At 41.0% G+C, this 17,592-nt stretch overlaps 1 protein-coding gene across 2 annotated transcripts; it reads left to right on the top strand.

Annotated features, from left to right (window-relative positions):
- The first annotated feature begins 355 nt into the window (after positions 1-355).
- Positions 356-8,910, top strand: LOC105920662 (potassium voltage-gated channel subfamily A member 3). 2 transcript variants are annotated; one of them, XM_036138065.1, is made up of 3 exons: positions 356-3,537; positions 4,915-4,985; positions 8,002-8,910. In XM_036138065.1, exon 1 carries the CDS (start codon positions 701-703, stop codon positions 2,306-2,308), a length of 1,608 nt encoding a protein of 535 aa, XP_035993958.1. In that variant the 5' UTR covers positions 356-700; the 3' UTR covers positions 2,309-3,537; positions 4,915-4,985; positions 8,002-8,910. The 2 variants fall into 2 exon arrangements, with proteins under 2 accessions (XP_035993958.1, XP_012711745.2); XM_012856291.3 differs by lacking the exon at positions 4,915-4,985.
- Positions 8,911-17,592: the final 8,682 nt, after the last annotated feature.

Genomic DNA, 17,592 nt, shown 5'->3' with positions numbered 1-17,592 from the left:
GTGAGCTCTGGCTCTTCTAGTTCAAAGATCAGTACTAGTAACCCTTTGTATGACACACTACCGATGAGGTATAGCTCTCAACTTCTAGAAGGTTGGTGACCCATGCTCTAATGATATTGCAATTATATTTTTTTTTGTTTTTGTTGTGTGATAAATCTATCACTTTGTAAATATTTGTATTTGTGCAGTTTTTATACGGTAATTGATTGAATATGAAGTAATATAAGGTGAATGAAATTGAGAACATTTTTTTTTCTCTCTCCAGGAATAAATGGGTTGTGATTTATTTATAAGTACCCTAATTGAAACTGTCCTGTCTGTGAGGGATGACCTTGTTTGAAATGAGGGTGTAGCTTATGCGTGAGTGTGTGTGTGTGTGTGTAGTGTGTGTGGGTACAACATGGGGAGAGGGGCAGAGGGTGGCTGGCACGCCCAAGCTCCAGCGCCGAATGACGCCCATCTGTTGTTTCTTCTCTGTGCGACCTGCACAGCAGAAGAACGCAATCAGCGGCGCCGTGGGCGGGTGGATCGTCTGTTTATAAATCCAGATCTCTCTCCCGTGGGCGGGAACGGCAACAGTAAGACGAGCGAAAGAGGGGCGCATGAGGAGTGAGAGAGACCGAGACGTGGATGAGCTGAGGCTGTGGCGGCGGCTGTGGTTGACCGGGGTCCGCGGAGGGGGCGAGGCGTCCGCCCCTGCATGCGACTTCAGCCGCGCATGGACGACCACCTCAGCCTCCTGCAATCACCCCCGCCGAGCGCGACCAGAACCCGAGGCGACAACCTGGTGAACCACGGCTACACCGAGACGGAGGCCGACGTTATGACGGTCGTGGCGTGTGACAACATGCTGGAGGAGTCGGCGGCTCTGCCGGGCCACCACTCTCTGGACCGATACGAGCCGGATCACGAGTGCTGTGAGCGGGTGGTCATCAACATCTCGGGGCTGCGCTTCGAGACGCAGCTGAAGACTCTGTCCCAGTTTCCAGAGACGCTGCTGGGGGACCCCAAGAAGAGGATGAGATACTTTGATCCCCTCCGGAACGAATACTTTTTCGATCGGAACCGACCCAGCTTTGATGCCATTCTCTACTACTACCAGTCTGGCGGGCGCATCAGGAGACCCGTCAATGTGCCCATTGACATCTTTTCCGAGGAGATACGCTTCTACGAGCTGGGCGAGGAAGCCATGGAGAAGTTCAGAGAGGACGAGGGCTTTATTAAGGAGGAGGAGCGGCCGCTGCCAGATAATGAGTTTCAGAGGCAGGTGTGGCTGCTCTTTGAGTACCCAGAGAGCTCGGGTCCCGCCCGGGGAATCGCAATAGTGTCTGTCCTGGTCATTCTCATCTCCATTGTCATCTTCTGCTTAGAGACACTGCCAGAGTTCAGGGACGAGAACAGGGACCCGATCACCATTGCGCCCCTGACAAACGGCACGCTGCCCTATTTCATCAGCCCCTTCTCAGACCCCTTCTTCGTCGTGGAGACGCTATGCATCATTTGGTTCTCGTTCGAGCTGCTGGTGCGCTTTTTCGCGTGCCCGAGCAAAGCCACGTTCTCCAAAAATATCATGAACATCATTGACATCGTTGCCATCATCCCCTACTTCATCACGCTGGGCACGGAGCTGGCAGAGAGGCAGGGGAACGGGCAGCAAGCCATGTCTCTGGCCATCCTGCGCGTAATCAGGCTCGTTCGGGTGTTTCGCATCTTCAAGCTCTCGCGTCACTCCAAGGGCCTGCAGATTCTAGGGCAGACTCTGAAGGCCAGCATGCGCGAACTGGGGCTGCTCATCTTCTTCTTGTTCATCGGGGTCATCCTCTTCTCCAGCGCCGTCTACTTCGCCGAGGCGGACGACCCGGAGTCGGGGTTTAGCAGCATTCCGGACGCGTTCTGGTGGGCGGTCGTCACCATGACCACCGTGGGTTACGGGGACATGCACCCCGTGACGATCGGGGGTAAGATTGTGGGATCCCTGTGCGCGATAGCCGGCGTGCTGACTATAGCGCTGCCCGTGCCAGTCATCGTCTCCAACTTTAACTACTTCTACCACAGGGAAACAGACGGCGAGGAGCAGGCGCAGTACCTGCACGTCGGGAGCTGTCAACCCCTGGCGGACACGGAGGAGCTGAGGAAGACTCGGTCTTCCTCCTCCCTCAGTAAAAGCGAGTACATGGTGATAGAGGAGCACGGGATCAACAGCACGTTCAAGCAGCCGCCCAACTTCCCCACCACCACCACAAGCACCGCTCAGAACAACTCCCAGAACTGCGTGAACATAAACAAAAAGATCTTCACCGACGTGTAAGCCAGTTTTTGAGCAAATGACCACTGGGCACAGGAAGACGTGACGTGTCAACGCACAGCTCCGGCAGCGTTTGGAAGCAACCGTAGATAAAATGCGCGCAAAGGCGGCTGGAGTTTAAAGAGATGCTTTGTGCTCCATTAAAAAATTTGGATACTTTTTTTTTTACATCCTATATATATTCAAGCAGTTTTCACTTAGAAAGACAGAGTTGCTCCCTAAAATCTACAGTTTTTTTCTTCCTGAATGGAAGGTATAAACCTGTTATGTGCCGTGCATTAGCCAATACCTTAAACGCATCACAAAAAAAGGTAGAAATAAAAGCTTTATGATTGTGAAAGATGAATACAAGTGAATGCTCCTGTCAGTGGACGCTCACGCGTTATTTGTCGTGCGTTAAGAGTCGTGATCCGCCGGTAAAACACTATATGTATTATACTCGGAGTCATTTAAATATATGTGTAGCCTCTATGTGTGGTCAAACACATGTAATGTCAGATAAGCATAATCCAGCATATATATATCATATAAACCGTTTTGTGGTATGTCTTTATGGTGCGTTAAAATCCTAGTCTAAATGCTGCTGTCTTGATATCCCTAGATATAAACTGTCGTGGTAGGCTATTTAATGCGTAAACGGCGCCACGTAGACCACCAGATCAAGGCTGCCGTCGGGGTCTCGTTATTGGTGCGGGGCGCACGTGAGAAGAGAAACAAAACAGGGAGCGCTCTCCGATCAAAGATGGAGCGCGTTTCTCTCTGTGTGGAAGCCTCAAATAGAGCCCGCTGTGATGCACTCTCCATGGCGACGCGCGTTTCCTCGGTAACCCCCCCCCCGCCCCCCCCCCTCTGCCACCGTTGCCATAGCATCACTGTTTCCACAGTAACCTCCCAGATGGTTTCGGAGCTATATTGGAGATTCTGGTGTGACGGGCTCGCCTTTTCAGTGTCTTAATCAATCAGACCAAAAACATTTCCGGATGGATTCAGCGACTGTTTTAAAGGCTGATTGCACAAGAAAAACACGAATAAATAAATAAATACAAATCATTGAAAACCTCAGCCACGCTGAACAGGTCAACAAGTCAAATCGGTGTTGTGACGGGAGAGTGGAAGACAGCGGCAGCGTGAGAGGAATTATGAATGGACTGAAAATACGATGCATGACGGTCCTGAGTGCACCGCCGCTGGCGCCCAGCAGAGGACGATGTTCTCCCACTGACAAAAAAATGGTAAGCCCTGGACATGATCCCATTGTTTTTATTATTATTTTTAAAACTGCGGTGTCTTCAGATCTTCAGAGAGAAACCTGTGTAGATGTGTCTATATAGACAGAGATTTGGGGAAAAAAAGAATCAAATAAGCAAATATACTATCAATAATGGTGATAAATTGACCCCTCGTGCACCCAGAAAGGTGGACCCCGCCTTGCTTTATCAATCAATATATATATATATATATATATATATATATATATATATATATATATATATATATATATATACCTGAAAATAAATGTTTAATTGCAATAAACTGGCACCTGATCAGTTACAGTTGGAAATATTTCAGATGTTCAGACGGCTAGCAGTCTGAGTGTGCTTCTGTGTGTATATTGTGTAAAGGGCAAAACGTGCTTCCTGTGTGTCCAGGTTTCCTTTCACCTTCATTTGACTTTGTGCCTAAAATCTGTAGGACCAGCAACAGCGTGCCAAATCAGCGTGTCTAAGCGGTGCCCCCTGGTGGCCAATTTGCGCTTCTGACAGTAAAGGTGGCTCCCACCTGTTTCCATGACCTCTGTCTTCCTTAGAGGCTCAATAACCTTGGGTAGCACAGAAAGTTTGAAAAAATAGTTCACACTTCATCTCTCTAATTGGCTAACTAACTTTGATGAGTTATACACTCTACTCTGCATAATGCAAGCATCTGAGCACAAATGTGTATGCATTTGGCTTAATTACCTTTTTAGAATAAAACAGGTTTATCTCATGTTTTCAGCTATTTTTAAACATGCTGTACAGCTGCACATTTGTGTTCAGATATAGGTTATGGATCAAGCACAACATGTATCGGCCCAAAAGTATGCTTAACATAACATACTCCATGCAGACATCCTAAAAGTCTGATGCAAAAATTTACAAAAAAGGGTAATATGAAACAGTGTATGTGCATAACGTAGAAGATGAAATTAAGTAAAATGTAGTCAAAATTTAGGACTTTCTGATTTGCTTCTACATTTGTTTGTGTTAATCTCAAAACTTTCCTTTTGTTTTCCTACCTTCTTTGCTGCAGTTTTGGATGTTTATTTTATGCTAATACTTGTAAATTGATTCTTGAAAAAATTATTGTGTCAGATGAAGCTGTATCAAAAAAAAAATGCAGCTATTAATGAGAACAGATTATAGGGAATTCAAATTAACTTGTCATAAGACACCTGCCCGATCATCTTTGCATGCCTTAATCTGAATTTACAGCATTTACACTATATATTTTGGCATTATCGAACCAAAATGAAAGGAATAGGATGATTGCTTTGTTAATGAGACCATCAAAATGAAATCTACATTGTAGTTCTGACACCATTTCTTCCCTTTATCTTCTCAAACTCTCAGGTGAAAGAATTTAATTCTGCTCAAACCTCCTGGATCCCCTGATGATCTCATTTGAGCTGTTTCCCTTTAAGGTAAAACACATTATAATTGATTAGGTTTTGGAAATTAACTTAACCACTAAAGCCTCAATCATTGAATAGTAAAAACTTTTGTCAAATTGACGATCTAAATATTAAATTATTAGATTGTTTTGTTGAGAAATTACACATCGGTTATTCACAGAAGAATATATTTAGTCCAAGTCTGAAGCCTATGAATTTATTTTGTACTTGTTAATTTTGCTTTAAAAAATATAAAAATCAGTCTATGTAGTTGTTCATAAAATATATTTGCAAACCTAAAATTACCCCAGTCAGGTTTTGTTATAAATTGTTTAATCAAATTGCTCACATTTTATATATTTTAATTGTTGTTTTGTTATTATTTTCTGTTGTGTCTGAACCAGAGCAATTGTGCACTTTATGTTAACATTTCATTTCCAGTTAACTTAACACAAAAAAGATTTTTGTTGGGTTAAATAGATTTTTTTCTAGTAAACATTAGGGAATCTTTAAATCAACAAACACCGTTTTGCATTAACTAGTAAAGAAGAAATATTTGCTTAACTCTAAAATCAACTTTATACAGTTTATTGGCAAAAACGTAAAACTAAAAAATAAACTGGGTCTTAGGGTGCAACATTAATGTTACTGTACAATATTGTTTTACAATTTAATGTGAACTTGTTTAGTTCTGTAATAGTTGTCTTAACACCCACTGAGTGTTGTTCTTCTTGGGTTGAGTGGCAGCTATTGAAGATGAATTTTCCTATTGGTTCAAACGGTCCATGCTTTCATCACTATAGCCCTACATTTGGGTATAAAACCATCTCGGGCAGACACATGCCCCCATGGTGAGTCAGACTAAGGGCTGGAACTGCGAACATTGGGCACATTATTCAATATGGTTTAGTCTTTGTTACTGGTTTGAACATTAGCCCATGTCAGCAATGATGCTGCTAACGTCACTTTACCACTCAGACTCCACTGCCTTGGCAAGGTCCTCTTCTGGCATAGCGGAGTCAGCGCCTTGAGACAGCAAGTCAGACCGATTATAAGGCTCAGCCCCCCTGGGCTCCACAAACCTCTGATGACGAGGGGGGTGAAAAACCCTCCACCACAAAAAGAAAACCACCAGATGTCAGCCTTGTCACTCCATGTGTCAATATGTCACTTTCCCTTGTCCTGACCGCTACAGCAACATGCCCCGCTTAAGACCCCCACCGCTGATCCCCGCACTTTGCTGTCTCTCTTGGAACCGCGCACTTTGGTGGCAATTTTCAAAATATATCTGGGGGAGGAATTATGCCTTTACATTGGGGTTACACTTTAAAGTGGACAGCTGACCTGATTCACATTTTGATTGCATGGAAACTAGTACCTTATTATTACCATAAAAATAAAACACACAAAAAAACGTGTATTTATTTTAAAATGAAAGAATATATGGCAAGTGTTTGTCCTGAAAGGGTTTACTTTGAATCTGAAAAGAACTTTGTACCGGGCACGATCAGCAGACATAAACATTGCTGTGCCGTCAGTCAGCAGTACAGCAGAACAATCAGAAAGCAAGATGGTGACAATTGACACAGCTACTGTATAGCCTGAAACACACCAAAACATCCGATCCGTCCGATACAACAGAAAATTGTGCCTTAGCAGTCAGATATGGTTGAAGTGAATGGGGCCGCTAGACTGGCTTGCGGTTTTCTGCAGCTGCACTGCGTAGCTCTGACCAAGATGGATCAGGGGTCTACCTTGGTTGGAGCTACGCAAGATTTTCATGGGAAATCCATTAGTCAGACAGGAAGAGAGACACTTTGGCGAGGTGAAACATGTCTGCTTTGGGAAAAATCCAAAATAAAAGCTCCAAACCACCAAATAAACGGAACACAATTTCCAGCCAAGTTCGTCCCCATATAGGTCCGTCCCAGAAAGCACAGAGCTCAATAAATAATCAATACAACATATCAATAAACTGTACTTACCCATGGTTGGAGCTCAGAAGTACAGCAAACAGATAAGACATTTAAACTGTGATCTTCTTTGAGCTTGTTCGAGCAGCAACTGCGGCTTTACGTTTACTGCCGGGTGTGTTTATAAGTGGCGGAATTTCCTGAATTTGCAGTTCTCACTCTCATGTGAATACTTGATCTTGTGAGTCTGGTGGTCCAGAGAGGGAGCCTCTACGCAGCCAGTAGATGTGGGAATTTGTTTCGAAACATTGGGCTGGAGGGAGTTAATGGTTTGGTGTGTTTCAGTCTGAAGAGTGAGTAGACCGTCCTGCAATGCCTCGCAACAAAGTCACAAATCGGCATGGTTGAAGACCAACCCGATCTACGGGGTTAGGGTTTCTTACTCTTTCTTTTCAGATCTCCACTGGACGTTACTGACTCGCTCTGCTCTATTGCTTCTCCTTGTTTACCCATTGTGCACATACACAATATCGTACTTGCGGTCTCGGGGTCTTGTTAATAATATACACAAAAGGTGCTTTTTTGCCAATAAATAGAGCTAAAACACAGTAAAACACATAAATGAAATATAATAAGCCAACAGGGCTCTATAACTTAAGAAGAAAACCTTTGTATGCAAACAGAATGAGCTACTGGCGTAGAAATCTGTTAAGTCAAAGTATGTGACCAGGCCCCTTTAACGTTTAAAAAACCTTGCACTTGCTACCGGTAGTGGGAATAAGAGAAGTATAGAATTTAATAAAACAGGTCTTTGAGGAAAGGGGTAATTTGGTTTAAAAGGTGTCAAACATGTGTGTATCATACATTATACGTTTGGAAATAAAGGTTAAAGTAAAATTTTAAACAGTATAGCTTTAGGTGTTTCCCTTCTGACACTGACCTGACTTAAATTAATGGGTGATTAACAGGCCTCTGCAGCAATTGGTAGCTGCTGCGGACATAATGCAATCATTTGAATCAGGTGCTGGAACAGTCTTCTGAAATATGAGGGACAACGGGCCCGTCGGAGCAGGATTGAGAACCACTGGTTCAGGTCATCCACTAACACAGAGTTAATCTGTTCTTCTCCTCAGGACTGCAGAGGCTCCCCTTCTAGGTCTGCTGGACTGGATGGACCACGTGTTGGAATTCAGACAACCATCCCTGCGGTTCAGATCTACTTCGCCTGCCTTCTTAATTTCAAATGGTGCCCTCAAACCGGACAAAAGGCCGTAACTAGCAATTCAATCAGAAATACTTAATCGACAGTCACAGAATGCTGTTCTCACCAAGTATTGTAGCATACAGTTTGGACTTGATTCTCTATGAATGGAGCCTTTACAGGATCAAAAGTAATTTAGATATCCTAAAACATTCAGCTGGAATCGTGTAATGGATATTTTTTCACCACACTGCTGTCTAAAGGACATTTAAAAGCACAGTTCCAGAAGTCTGCCAGCATTTTTTGCAAAGCACCTTTCAATATTCTGGGACTTTGATTTGTTTTTATTTTATATATTTTTTTTACTTTATTTTTTATTTATTTTTTACCAAAATGTCATTATAATCATGGACAATAAAAAAAACGAAGAATTTGAAAGGAAGTACAAACGTGTCAAAAAAACTGAGTTCATCTGTGATTTGACTGATATGAAACTGTGATACCAATCGAAGACTGTTAGCCATATGCCTTTGTTCTATGTGTGTGTGCTCTGTGTTGCTAAATATGTGGAACAGGCACATTTTTCTGTGTGCTGCTGGCTGCTGCTAATCCTTTGATGTAATCACGGAGAACAACACAAATGCATTTAGACACATGTCAACACAGACACCTTAAAACATATGCACACATACGTTTTCACGTCCCACCTCTATCTCGGAGTGCACTTTGTTTTATTTTTATTTTTTTGTTCTCCATTTGGAATAGAGCAGAATATTGACCAGTGTGTACCCAGATTCATTCTGCATTGTGCACTTTCTTCAACATGGCCCATATAAAGAAATTTTGAGGTGTGTTGTGTTTATTTGACAAGAGCTGCATTTTTTATCTGTAAAAAAAAAAATATATATATATATATATATATATATATATTTTTTTTTTTTTTTTTTTTCAGGCATTATTCTTGTTTCGTGAATATACACTAGGCCTTCATACAAAATATACTCTATAGTTCATCACCTTAATTTTAAGCACAATTAGGCTCCTTCTGATTTGATCCTTTAGTAAATGCTAAAGTATGTCTTTAGCATTTAAATCAGGTAGTTATATGTCAGGTAGCTATACGTTTAAAGGTGTTTTGATTAATGTTAAAAAAAGGGAAAAAAACACCAGTTAATTTCTTGAATTGATAAGATATTTTGTGTAAAAAGCCGTTAAAGCTTCTTGCCAGACTCGTTAGTAAAGTTAGCAAACTCACTTTGAATATGGTTCATCAACTATGAAACAATAAGGCATAGTCAGTTCTTCTGATTTGCAACTTTCGATGGATATCATTCTTTAATCAGGATAAAATCCATCCTCCCTGACACAATCTTCAACATACACATGCCTGTGTCTGATCACCGTAGTGTTTTTTAAACGTAGCTGATGAGCTTGGTTCTGTCGTCCTTTGTGATGTCATCAACTCAAATGCGCACAAAGCACAATCAGTGTTTTGTTTCCTCTTCAGTCTGCTTTTAATGAGTGTGTTTTGTGAAATCCTGCAATGAAAATCTGTTCTCCGTCACTTCATTTTGTGTTGTTGTCAGTGTGCACCTCTTGGCGGAAAGGATCTTTAACACACAGGAGACCTCACTGTCTAATCAGGTTACCAAGCAGTTTTGTAGCTTCTGCAGCGAGCAACTGTCCCTGGAACACAATAGTCCAAACAATAGAGGGCGCCCTGTTAGATCCTAACTGGGCAAGTCCTTTAATAGAGAACACAGCGTCTGTAAACATAAATGAAATGAAAGGCAAACACAGAGATAAAAGAAGCACAGAATTGTTGCAGATATGAGAGCTAACACTTTACGAGCTGTGAGGATTCATGGCTTGGAAAAGACTCTGTGATTTCCTGTTGTGTTGGCAGCGTGTTTGGACCGTAAAGAGAAGAGAAGTGAGCCGGAGCAGAGTGGAAAACTTCCAATCATGCCTGTGCCAAAGGGGTAAATATTAACATTCTCACAAAGGTTTACAGCAGTAGGACTGTCACGCTGTATAACAGCAGGTATGATTTATTATTACCACTTTACTGATGACTCTTTTCCAATATGCCTTTTCCTAAGGTATATCGGGGGAAAAAAAAAGTTTCCTCTCATCTTTCTGTGTCGGTTTCCCTGACCGCGTCTGTCTGCTTCTGTCCGTTTACCTTTTAAATGTTCATAAAATATATGCTGTTGCATCTGATGTTACCATCATACATGTGATGTCACCAAAGCTTTCAGCCACCCATGGCACTGCAGCAGAATATCTCCATAGTAACAAAGGAGAGAAGCTGGTAAGATGAAGAGACTGGCAGAGTCAGCCCTGCAGGTAGACAGAGGAGATCACTACTTCCAATTCCTGCATTTGTAATAGCCGCCAGATCATTTACTGTATGTGTACACAGCTTCTGAGAAAGGTAGGCGCAGACAGAAGCTTTTCATGTATTTGTTTATAACGTTTACAATCGTTGGTTACTGGCAGAAGATCGGTGTCCCACGTGCATATTGGGAGTCACCGCGCAGAGACTATTTGGACGGCAGATGAGTCAAACCAATGCCAGTAGCATAAGCCAGACCAGAGAACAATTGCCAGTAAAAAAAAAGAAAACAGGAACTGGTACTGAGAAATGATGAAGGGATATTCCAGCATCTATCGTATAGGAGCTTGAAAGTGAGACTGTTGCACTGATAATTGGCATTTATGGAAAAACCTGATCTGATCTGGAGAGAAGGCATCCTCGCTACAAGGACTAATTTTGTGCTTCACCACTTCAGTACATGTATCATTACACAATGTAATTCCATTAAAAAAAAGGTAATCCGTCACAGGAGGCTTTCATTCTAGTTTAACTGAGAGTGCCAGACTTAAAGGAAGACCTCAAGGAAACTGGAAAAAATCCTGCTCTCCACATCTGAAGGAGTCTTATCTGATGTGGAAAACAGTCTATTGTTTCGTATATGTACAAGTACAAAAAAAACCCCTCAATTGCCAAGGTAGAAATGCATATTTTTCTTTGTTGATAGAGGAGAACAAGACTAATCCTAAGATTATTTTTAGTACAGAACCAAATTTGCACAGATTCATAGCTCTGATCAACCGTCCTTTCCATTACATATATAAATTATAAACTTGAGACAAAGCAGAAGTTGTCATCTTTGGAATGGGGCCCTTGAAGAAGAAAAAAATTAGTCAGTTACTTACTTTGGACTGCATTAAGTAAGTCCCCGGTAATAAAGTAACGGACTTCGGTTATATCTTTGCCTAGGACACCTAATTTAAAACCCTTATTAAACAGGTTTTTAGAATGTCCTTCTATCACATCTGTAGTAGAGAAACTAGCCCATTCATTTGTTTCAGCAAGGCAGGACTATATTCCAGCCTAAGAGTTGATAACTACAAGCTTCTGGGAGTCCACATCTCTGCTGACCTCACCTGGGACACACCTATCTCACACCAGGTGGGGAAAGCTCAACAAAGACTTAATTTCCTCAGGAAGTTAAAGAGCATGCATCTCCCTCACCAGCTGCTCACAAACTTCTACAGATCAGTAAAGTAGCGCCTCCTGGTATATTGCTGCACAGTGTGGTTCTCCAGCTGCTCTCACGAGAACAGAAGAACCTGTAGAAGGTGTTGAGGTCAGTGGAACACATTATTGGATCCAACCTGCCCTCTCTGATGGACATTTAACCCTGCGGACTGCAGAAGAAAAAGCCAGCATCATTGCAACAGATTTGATTCATCCAGGATGTATTTTCCTCTCTCCTCTTCTATCTAGAAAAAGGCTCAGGACATTAAAAACCAAATCCAGCAGAATCAAAAATAGTTTTGATCCCAGAATGGTTAAATCAATCATAGGGGCACTTGAAGACAGCTTATGGACAGGATGTATTAAATCTATCTATCTATCTATCTATCTATCTATCTATCTATCTATCTATCTATCTATCTATCTATCTATCTATCTATCTATCTATCTATCTATCTATCTATCTATCTATCTATCTATCTATCTATCTATCTATCTATCTATCTATCTATCTATCTATCTATCTTTGATTAATCATTCGATTAATGTTCACTATTGTTGTGATCGTTGTAAATGTATGTTGTCTGCCACTCTGTGCTGCAAAACAAATCTCCATTCTGAGGGACAAGAACGATGACAAAGGGCTCAAAGAGGAGCAGATCCCCTGAAGAAAATGCCAGATTGTTTCGCTCCATGAGTGATAATCTGTCAGGGTTCAGAGTGTGAGAGTACATTAAGGTGTTTGTCTGAGTCTCGGATCTTCCACCTGGGGGCACAGTTTAGCCAAAGTGTTGCATTCACACCTGGATGATATTATCTAACCCATCAGAGAGGAGCTGCCTGATTACCACTCGTCGAGTGATCACCAACCTTTTTGTTTAGACTTCAAGCCAAAAACAAACATTTTCTAAGTCCTTTTGAGCATTCTAATATTTTTTATGCAGCTCCTTAATCTCTTAGGCCTCTACCTCCCCATACTCTCACTCATCACACACTCAGCAACACCAATCTCCATGGATGGCTCACAGAACCTCACCTCCAAACATGACTGGTTCCTGTCCCGCTGCACTGCCTACTCCTTTCTGACACAGTAAGCTTAAGATCATCCTCTTGTCCAAACTTTGCCTTCAATTCTAAATTTCTGGAACTAACTCACACCATCCTCCCTACAGAGAGTGATCATCGTTTCTTCATTAAACCTTTTAAAACCGCTTCCTTGTCCTCATTGAGTTTTCTGCATGTGGGTCAAAAAATTCTCTCTGATCATGACATAGTCAGACGTCCCCCCCTTTTTTTTTATTTCAAGCACGGCACATTCTTTGATGTGCCGTGCTTGCTCCTTGTTGTCCTAATTTTTAAGAAAACTTGTTTCCAGTTCTGTACCTGGCATTTCAGTACTCTGCCTCCTCGCTCTCAGAGATCATTGAAGAACTCTCCTCAAGATCCTGTCTGTGAATCTCCTCACTGGCTCCTCTGGATGTTGATGTCTGGACTCCTCCACTCCTTACCCTCATAACTCACTTGCCTGTCCACCCGCCAATGCTTCAACGTCATCCCCGTCTCCTCCTGGAAGGACGGACAAGAAGCCATTACAAACCAGAACCACTCCAAGTCATCTGCTAATCTCAGCCTCAGTGGTTATACTCACCTCCTCCCTGCAAGCTCCACCATTTTATCAACACTAAGATAACTGCCTTCTCCAAAATTGTTTAAACATCTTTATTTTGGCTCCACCTATGCTTCTCTTTTGGCTGATTTTAAGTCCACCACAACCACCACCCTTTTTTTTTTCTTTAACAATTCAGCAGAGGAACGCATGCATTTTGTTTTAACTATTTTTTTTTTTTAGCTCTGGTGGTAAATAGATGGTCAGCTGCCAGTCATGGCAGTTTTGCTGTCACAACAAATGACCAGATGGTGGAGAGGCTGATAGCATAAAATTGGAAAAGATGCTACTGTGCTCCGCACTGAATGACTCATCAAGCTGCCACTGTAACTTTTATCCATTTACCCTTCTCTATCTGTTATTCTTTCATTCACTCGTTGGTTTTCTGTATACTTTTGTCCTGTTGACAATGCTGCTATCCTCATCACTCCCTACAATCACCCCTGTTACACATTTCTGTTATTAATGACAAAATTCCAACTCCATTTATCCAACATTTTTCTATTCCGTGTAGGGACACGGGGGGCTGGTGTCTGTCTCTGGAGGTCATTGGGCGAGTGGACAAGCATGTATACTGTGGATACATTCACGCCTAACAGCAATTTAGTGAGACTAAGTAGCCTGACATATTTTGAAGTATATACACATTCACTGATATTCACTAGCTTTCGACCCGGTCTTCTTATTCCTCTTATGAGTAGTGTTATTCTAGTATTTATTCTATCATATTAGAGTGGTGGACTGTTGATTACGGCTGTCAGAATAACGTTTGAACATTAATCACATTTGAATAAAATTGTTCAGACACCTTTTAAAAGAACAAGTAATAACACCTAGTGGTTAAAATTGGAACAACATATGCACATTGCCTTTCACAGAGACCCACAATTGACTCAGTTGTTTGTTGTTGTTGTGAAACTCCTCTGAAATTTTACTGGCTTCCATGTTAGCAGGCTGCAGCTCTTTTGCCAACATAACATAAAATGCTGGGCTCTGTTTTGAGAACACTGGAAATGTGGTTGCTTCCTGGAAACCAGGAAATAAACACGTGCTACACTCCGAACCAAAGTAGTACCAGACCGTACCTCTAGGTTTGAAAGGAGAACAACGTGACTAATACATTGTTGATGGAGAGAACCGATTGTTTGTAAGGAAAGTTACTTCCATCCCAGGTGAGAACTGAGAATGATTGCAGTTGATTTTACAATAAATATCTTACTTATTGCTTCTTTAACTACTTGGTGGTCTCAAATTCAGATCCCGGCAGGCTGGTGTCCTAAAACGTTTAGATATGTTCCTTATCCTACACACTGGAATCAAATAGCTAAACTGCCTCATAGCATGCAGTCAAGCTCTACTAATGAGCTAATATTTGAGTCAGGTGTGTTGAAGCAGAAACGGATCTAAAGGTTGCAGGACACAGGCCCGCTAGGATTTGAGTTTCAGACCCCTGGTTTAACTCCTGGTTGAGGTGCCTGACCCATGAATCTTAATCAGGTAAAACTAGGAATGCTGGGAAATTTAGTTGTGCATTGCATAATTGGATACTATTACATTATTGCTGTCCTCCTGCACCCACACATTTGGAAAAGTATTGATGTTCTTCATCTTCTTTTCCAAAGCTTTGGAAAACAGGGGAAATTGAAACTAAATCAATCTGGGTGTACTCCCCCCTGAGAGTAAACATATCTGTGAGGAAAGAGGTTGTGTGATCAGCCAAGCCGAATGCAGGGAGAAAATTTCCAAGGTCAGTTTCTATTTATAGATGGTCCCTGGAGGGAAACTGGAATTAGGGAAAATTAGGTTTAAAAAAAAAAAAAGGTAAAACTTCAAAAACAGTGATGAGGAAGATGGATTCATGGTTTATTGTTTGAGTAACCTGTGTTTTCAAGCCTTTGTGCCATAAAGACAGATATAAAAGATTTTCAGATGTTCACAAAAATACTATCCATCAGTTTTCCCAAATAATTTAAAGATATAATAATCACTGCTTATTTAAACTTCTGAAATTGAAGAAAAACAAATTATCTTTGCAAAAAAGGCTTGCGCTTAATTTTCTGTATTTTCTAATATGCCTTCCATAGATTAGAATCTTATTAAATCAAACTGTGCATGATAATTGCACATAGTTCAAAAAGAGATACAATTGGAAACTCAATTGTTTGCATTCCTGCATACAGACACCATAAAGATGTGTTCAGTAACATAATTGAGTCATTGTAAGGTTACGAAATAAAAAAAGAAACATGACAATGACAGTATGTTAAACAATGTTAAAGAAAGAAGAAACTCAGTTGAAGAGTAGAAGGTGGAAGGTAGTGCTCTCCTTTTTTATTTTTTCTTCAGGTTGCATGTTATGTTCTGATTTTGCCTCCTAAAATAAACAAATGTATCTTGTTTATCTCTTTCAATTCCTATCTTTGCACGAGGCATTTAATTTTACATTTAGGTTTAATTCGGAGAACCTTAATTCGCACAGTCTTTCCCTGAACCTGCTTTTGCCTGTCTAGTGTCCCTGGTGGCCCAAAAGCCCACAGGAGAGAAGCAGAGTAAAGATAATGGATGGTTCTAGGTACAGGACAGACACATAAGACAAATGACCATTTACTGCTCAGCCTAAATTTAGAATCACCAAAAAACCTAATGAACAAGGCAGCCTCGCCACTGTTCCATAAGATAGAGCTAATTATTTGGTGAGTAAAGTTATATGAATAAAAAGATTACATGGGGTTGCTCAAGATGATTTTGTTACCTACAGAGTTTTTAATCAGTGCTTCTCTGTTTAAGGCTAAATGCATGTTAAATCAAATACACAGTTTAGGATGTTTAAGACCCATCTGTTCAAGATTGCCTTTTCATTAAGATTTCCTGTGTTCTGTTACTTTCTTGCTTGTAATTGTGTCATTTCTTTTAATCATGATGATGTTGATGTTGCTCCTTTTGTTCTACTTGTCCTTGATTGTTTTGAAAGGCGCTTGAAATATAAATTATTATTATTATTATTATTATTATTAGTGTTCTGGTTGTTTCCCAGAATTATATTACTCCTATGTGCTTATATATATGTATATATATATATATATATATATATATATATATATATATATATATATATATATATATATATATATATATATATATATATATATATAAAACCTAAATAGACTGAAAAGTGGATTTAATCCATTCGACTATTTTCTACACCTGCTTAATCCTTTTCAGGGTAGGAGTGAGCAAGAACAGTTTAATCAAAGCATGTTTTGTGAAATTCAAATACATGTAGTATGCGCTGGTTGACTGTAGGTTCACACATCATTGTATTACCAAACCAATCTGAGAGTTTTTGAGAGAGCGGTCACCTTCTGCAGCACCAGCAGAGGTCATCCAGGATACAATCCCTCCCGTGCAGTCTGCTATCATAACCTTATGTTTTTTCATTTTATCTCTTTCTCACTTCCACCCTCGCCTCTGCCTGTCTGACTGCATGCCAAAAGCGGGGGTTGGGGGGATTCCAGGGACATCAACATTTATTGGGCAAGTCCTTCTGTTCTTTTTCTGTTTACAGTTTTTCTCTTGGATGTCATTTATGCCACGTGATGAACCCTGAACTGAGGCAATATAGGTTTTTGGTGCTTTTGATGTTGTTCTAGATTCTTTTTTGACCTCCCGGAGGATTTATCGATGTGGCTCCTCAAGTAATTGTGGTGGGCCAGCCACTTCTGAGAAGGATCACCACTGTTAAATATTTTCTCCATTTGTAAATAATTGACTCTCACTTTAGTTGCTTGGACTCCCGGTGCATTGGAAATGACTTTGTAACTCTCTCCTGACTGGTGGAGGCCAATGATCTTGTTTTTAATCTGTCATTGAATTTTGTTATGTTAGGTTATGATTTGTTGCTTTTTAAATATATTTATTATCTACTTCTTTTTGTCAGACATATTCTATTTAAAGCAACAGTGTGTAATATTCACACACTGGCGCAACATCTAGTGGTGGACTAAATGAATTACAAATGACCTCGCTGTTAAGCGAGTAGTAACCACTACAGAAGCCTTGGAGTGGCCTCTGTGTATTTGGTACCAAGCTACTGCTAATAGCTAATAGCTACGGTCATCGTGGGAAATGTTTTTTGTTGCCAAGTCCGCTTATTATAAGCGACTATGGGCTGGTTTTTTTTTCTGAAGTCACTTGTAAATTCCGCGAGTCGCGGTTTGCAGTTTTTTTGAGCTTGTCTCTCAATGTGAAGTCGCTAGTTTGGCCTCTAAAATAAATGACTATAAACACAAAATATAGAGAGACCTGCATGC

This window comes from Fundulus heteroclitus, chromosome 1 (assembly GCF_011125445.2).
Source record: "Fundulus heteroclitus isolate FHET01 chromosome 1, MU-UCD_Fhet_4.1, whole genome shotgun sequence".
NCBI lineage: Eukaryota > Metazoa > Chordata > Actinopteri > Cyprinodontiformes > Fundulidae > Fundulus > Fundulus heteroclitus.
This window is presented reverse-complemented; position numbering and strand designations above follow the sequence as displayed.

Bases quoted from the DNA above. Each gene is read 5' to 3' on its own strand.
- LOC105920662 (XM_012856291.3), top strand. From the start codon at position 701: ATGCGACTTCAGCCGCGCATGGACGACCACCTCAGCCTCCTGCAATCA.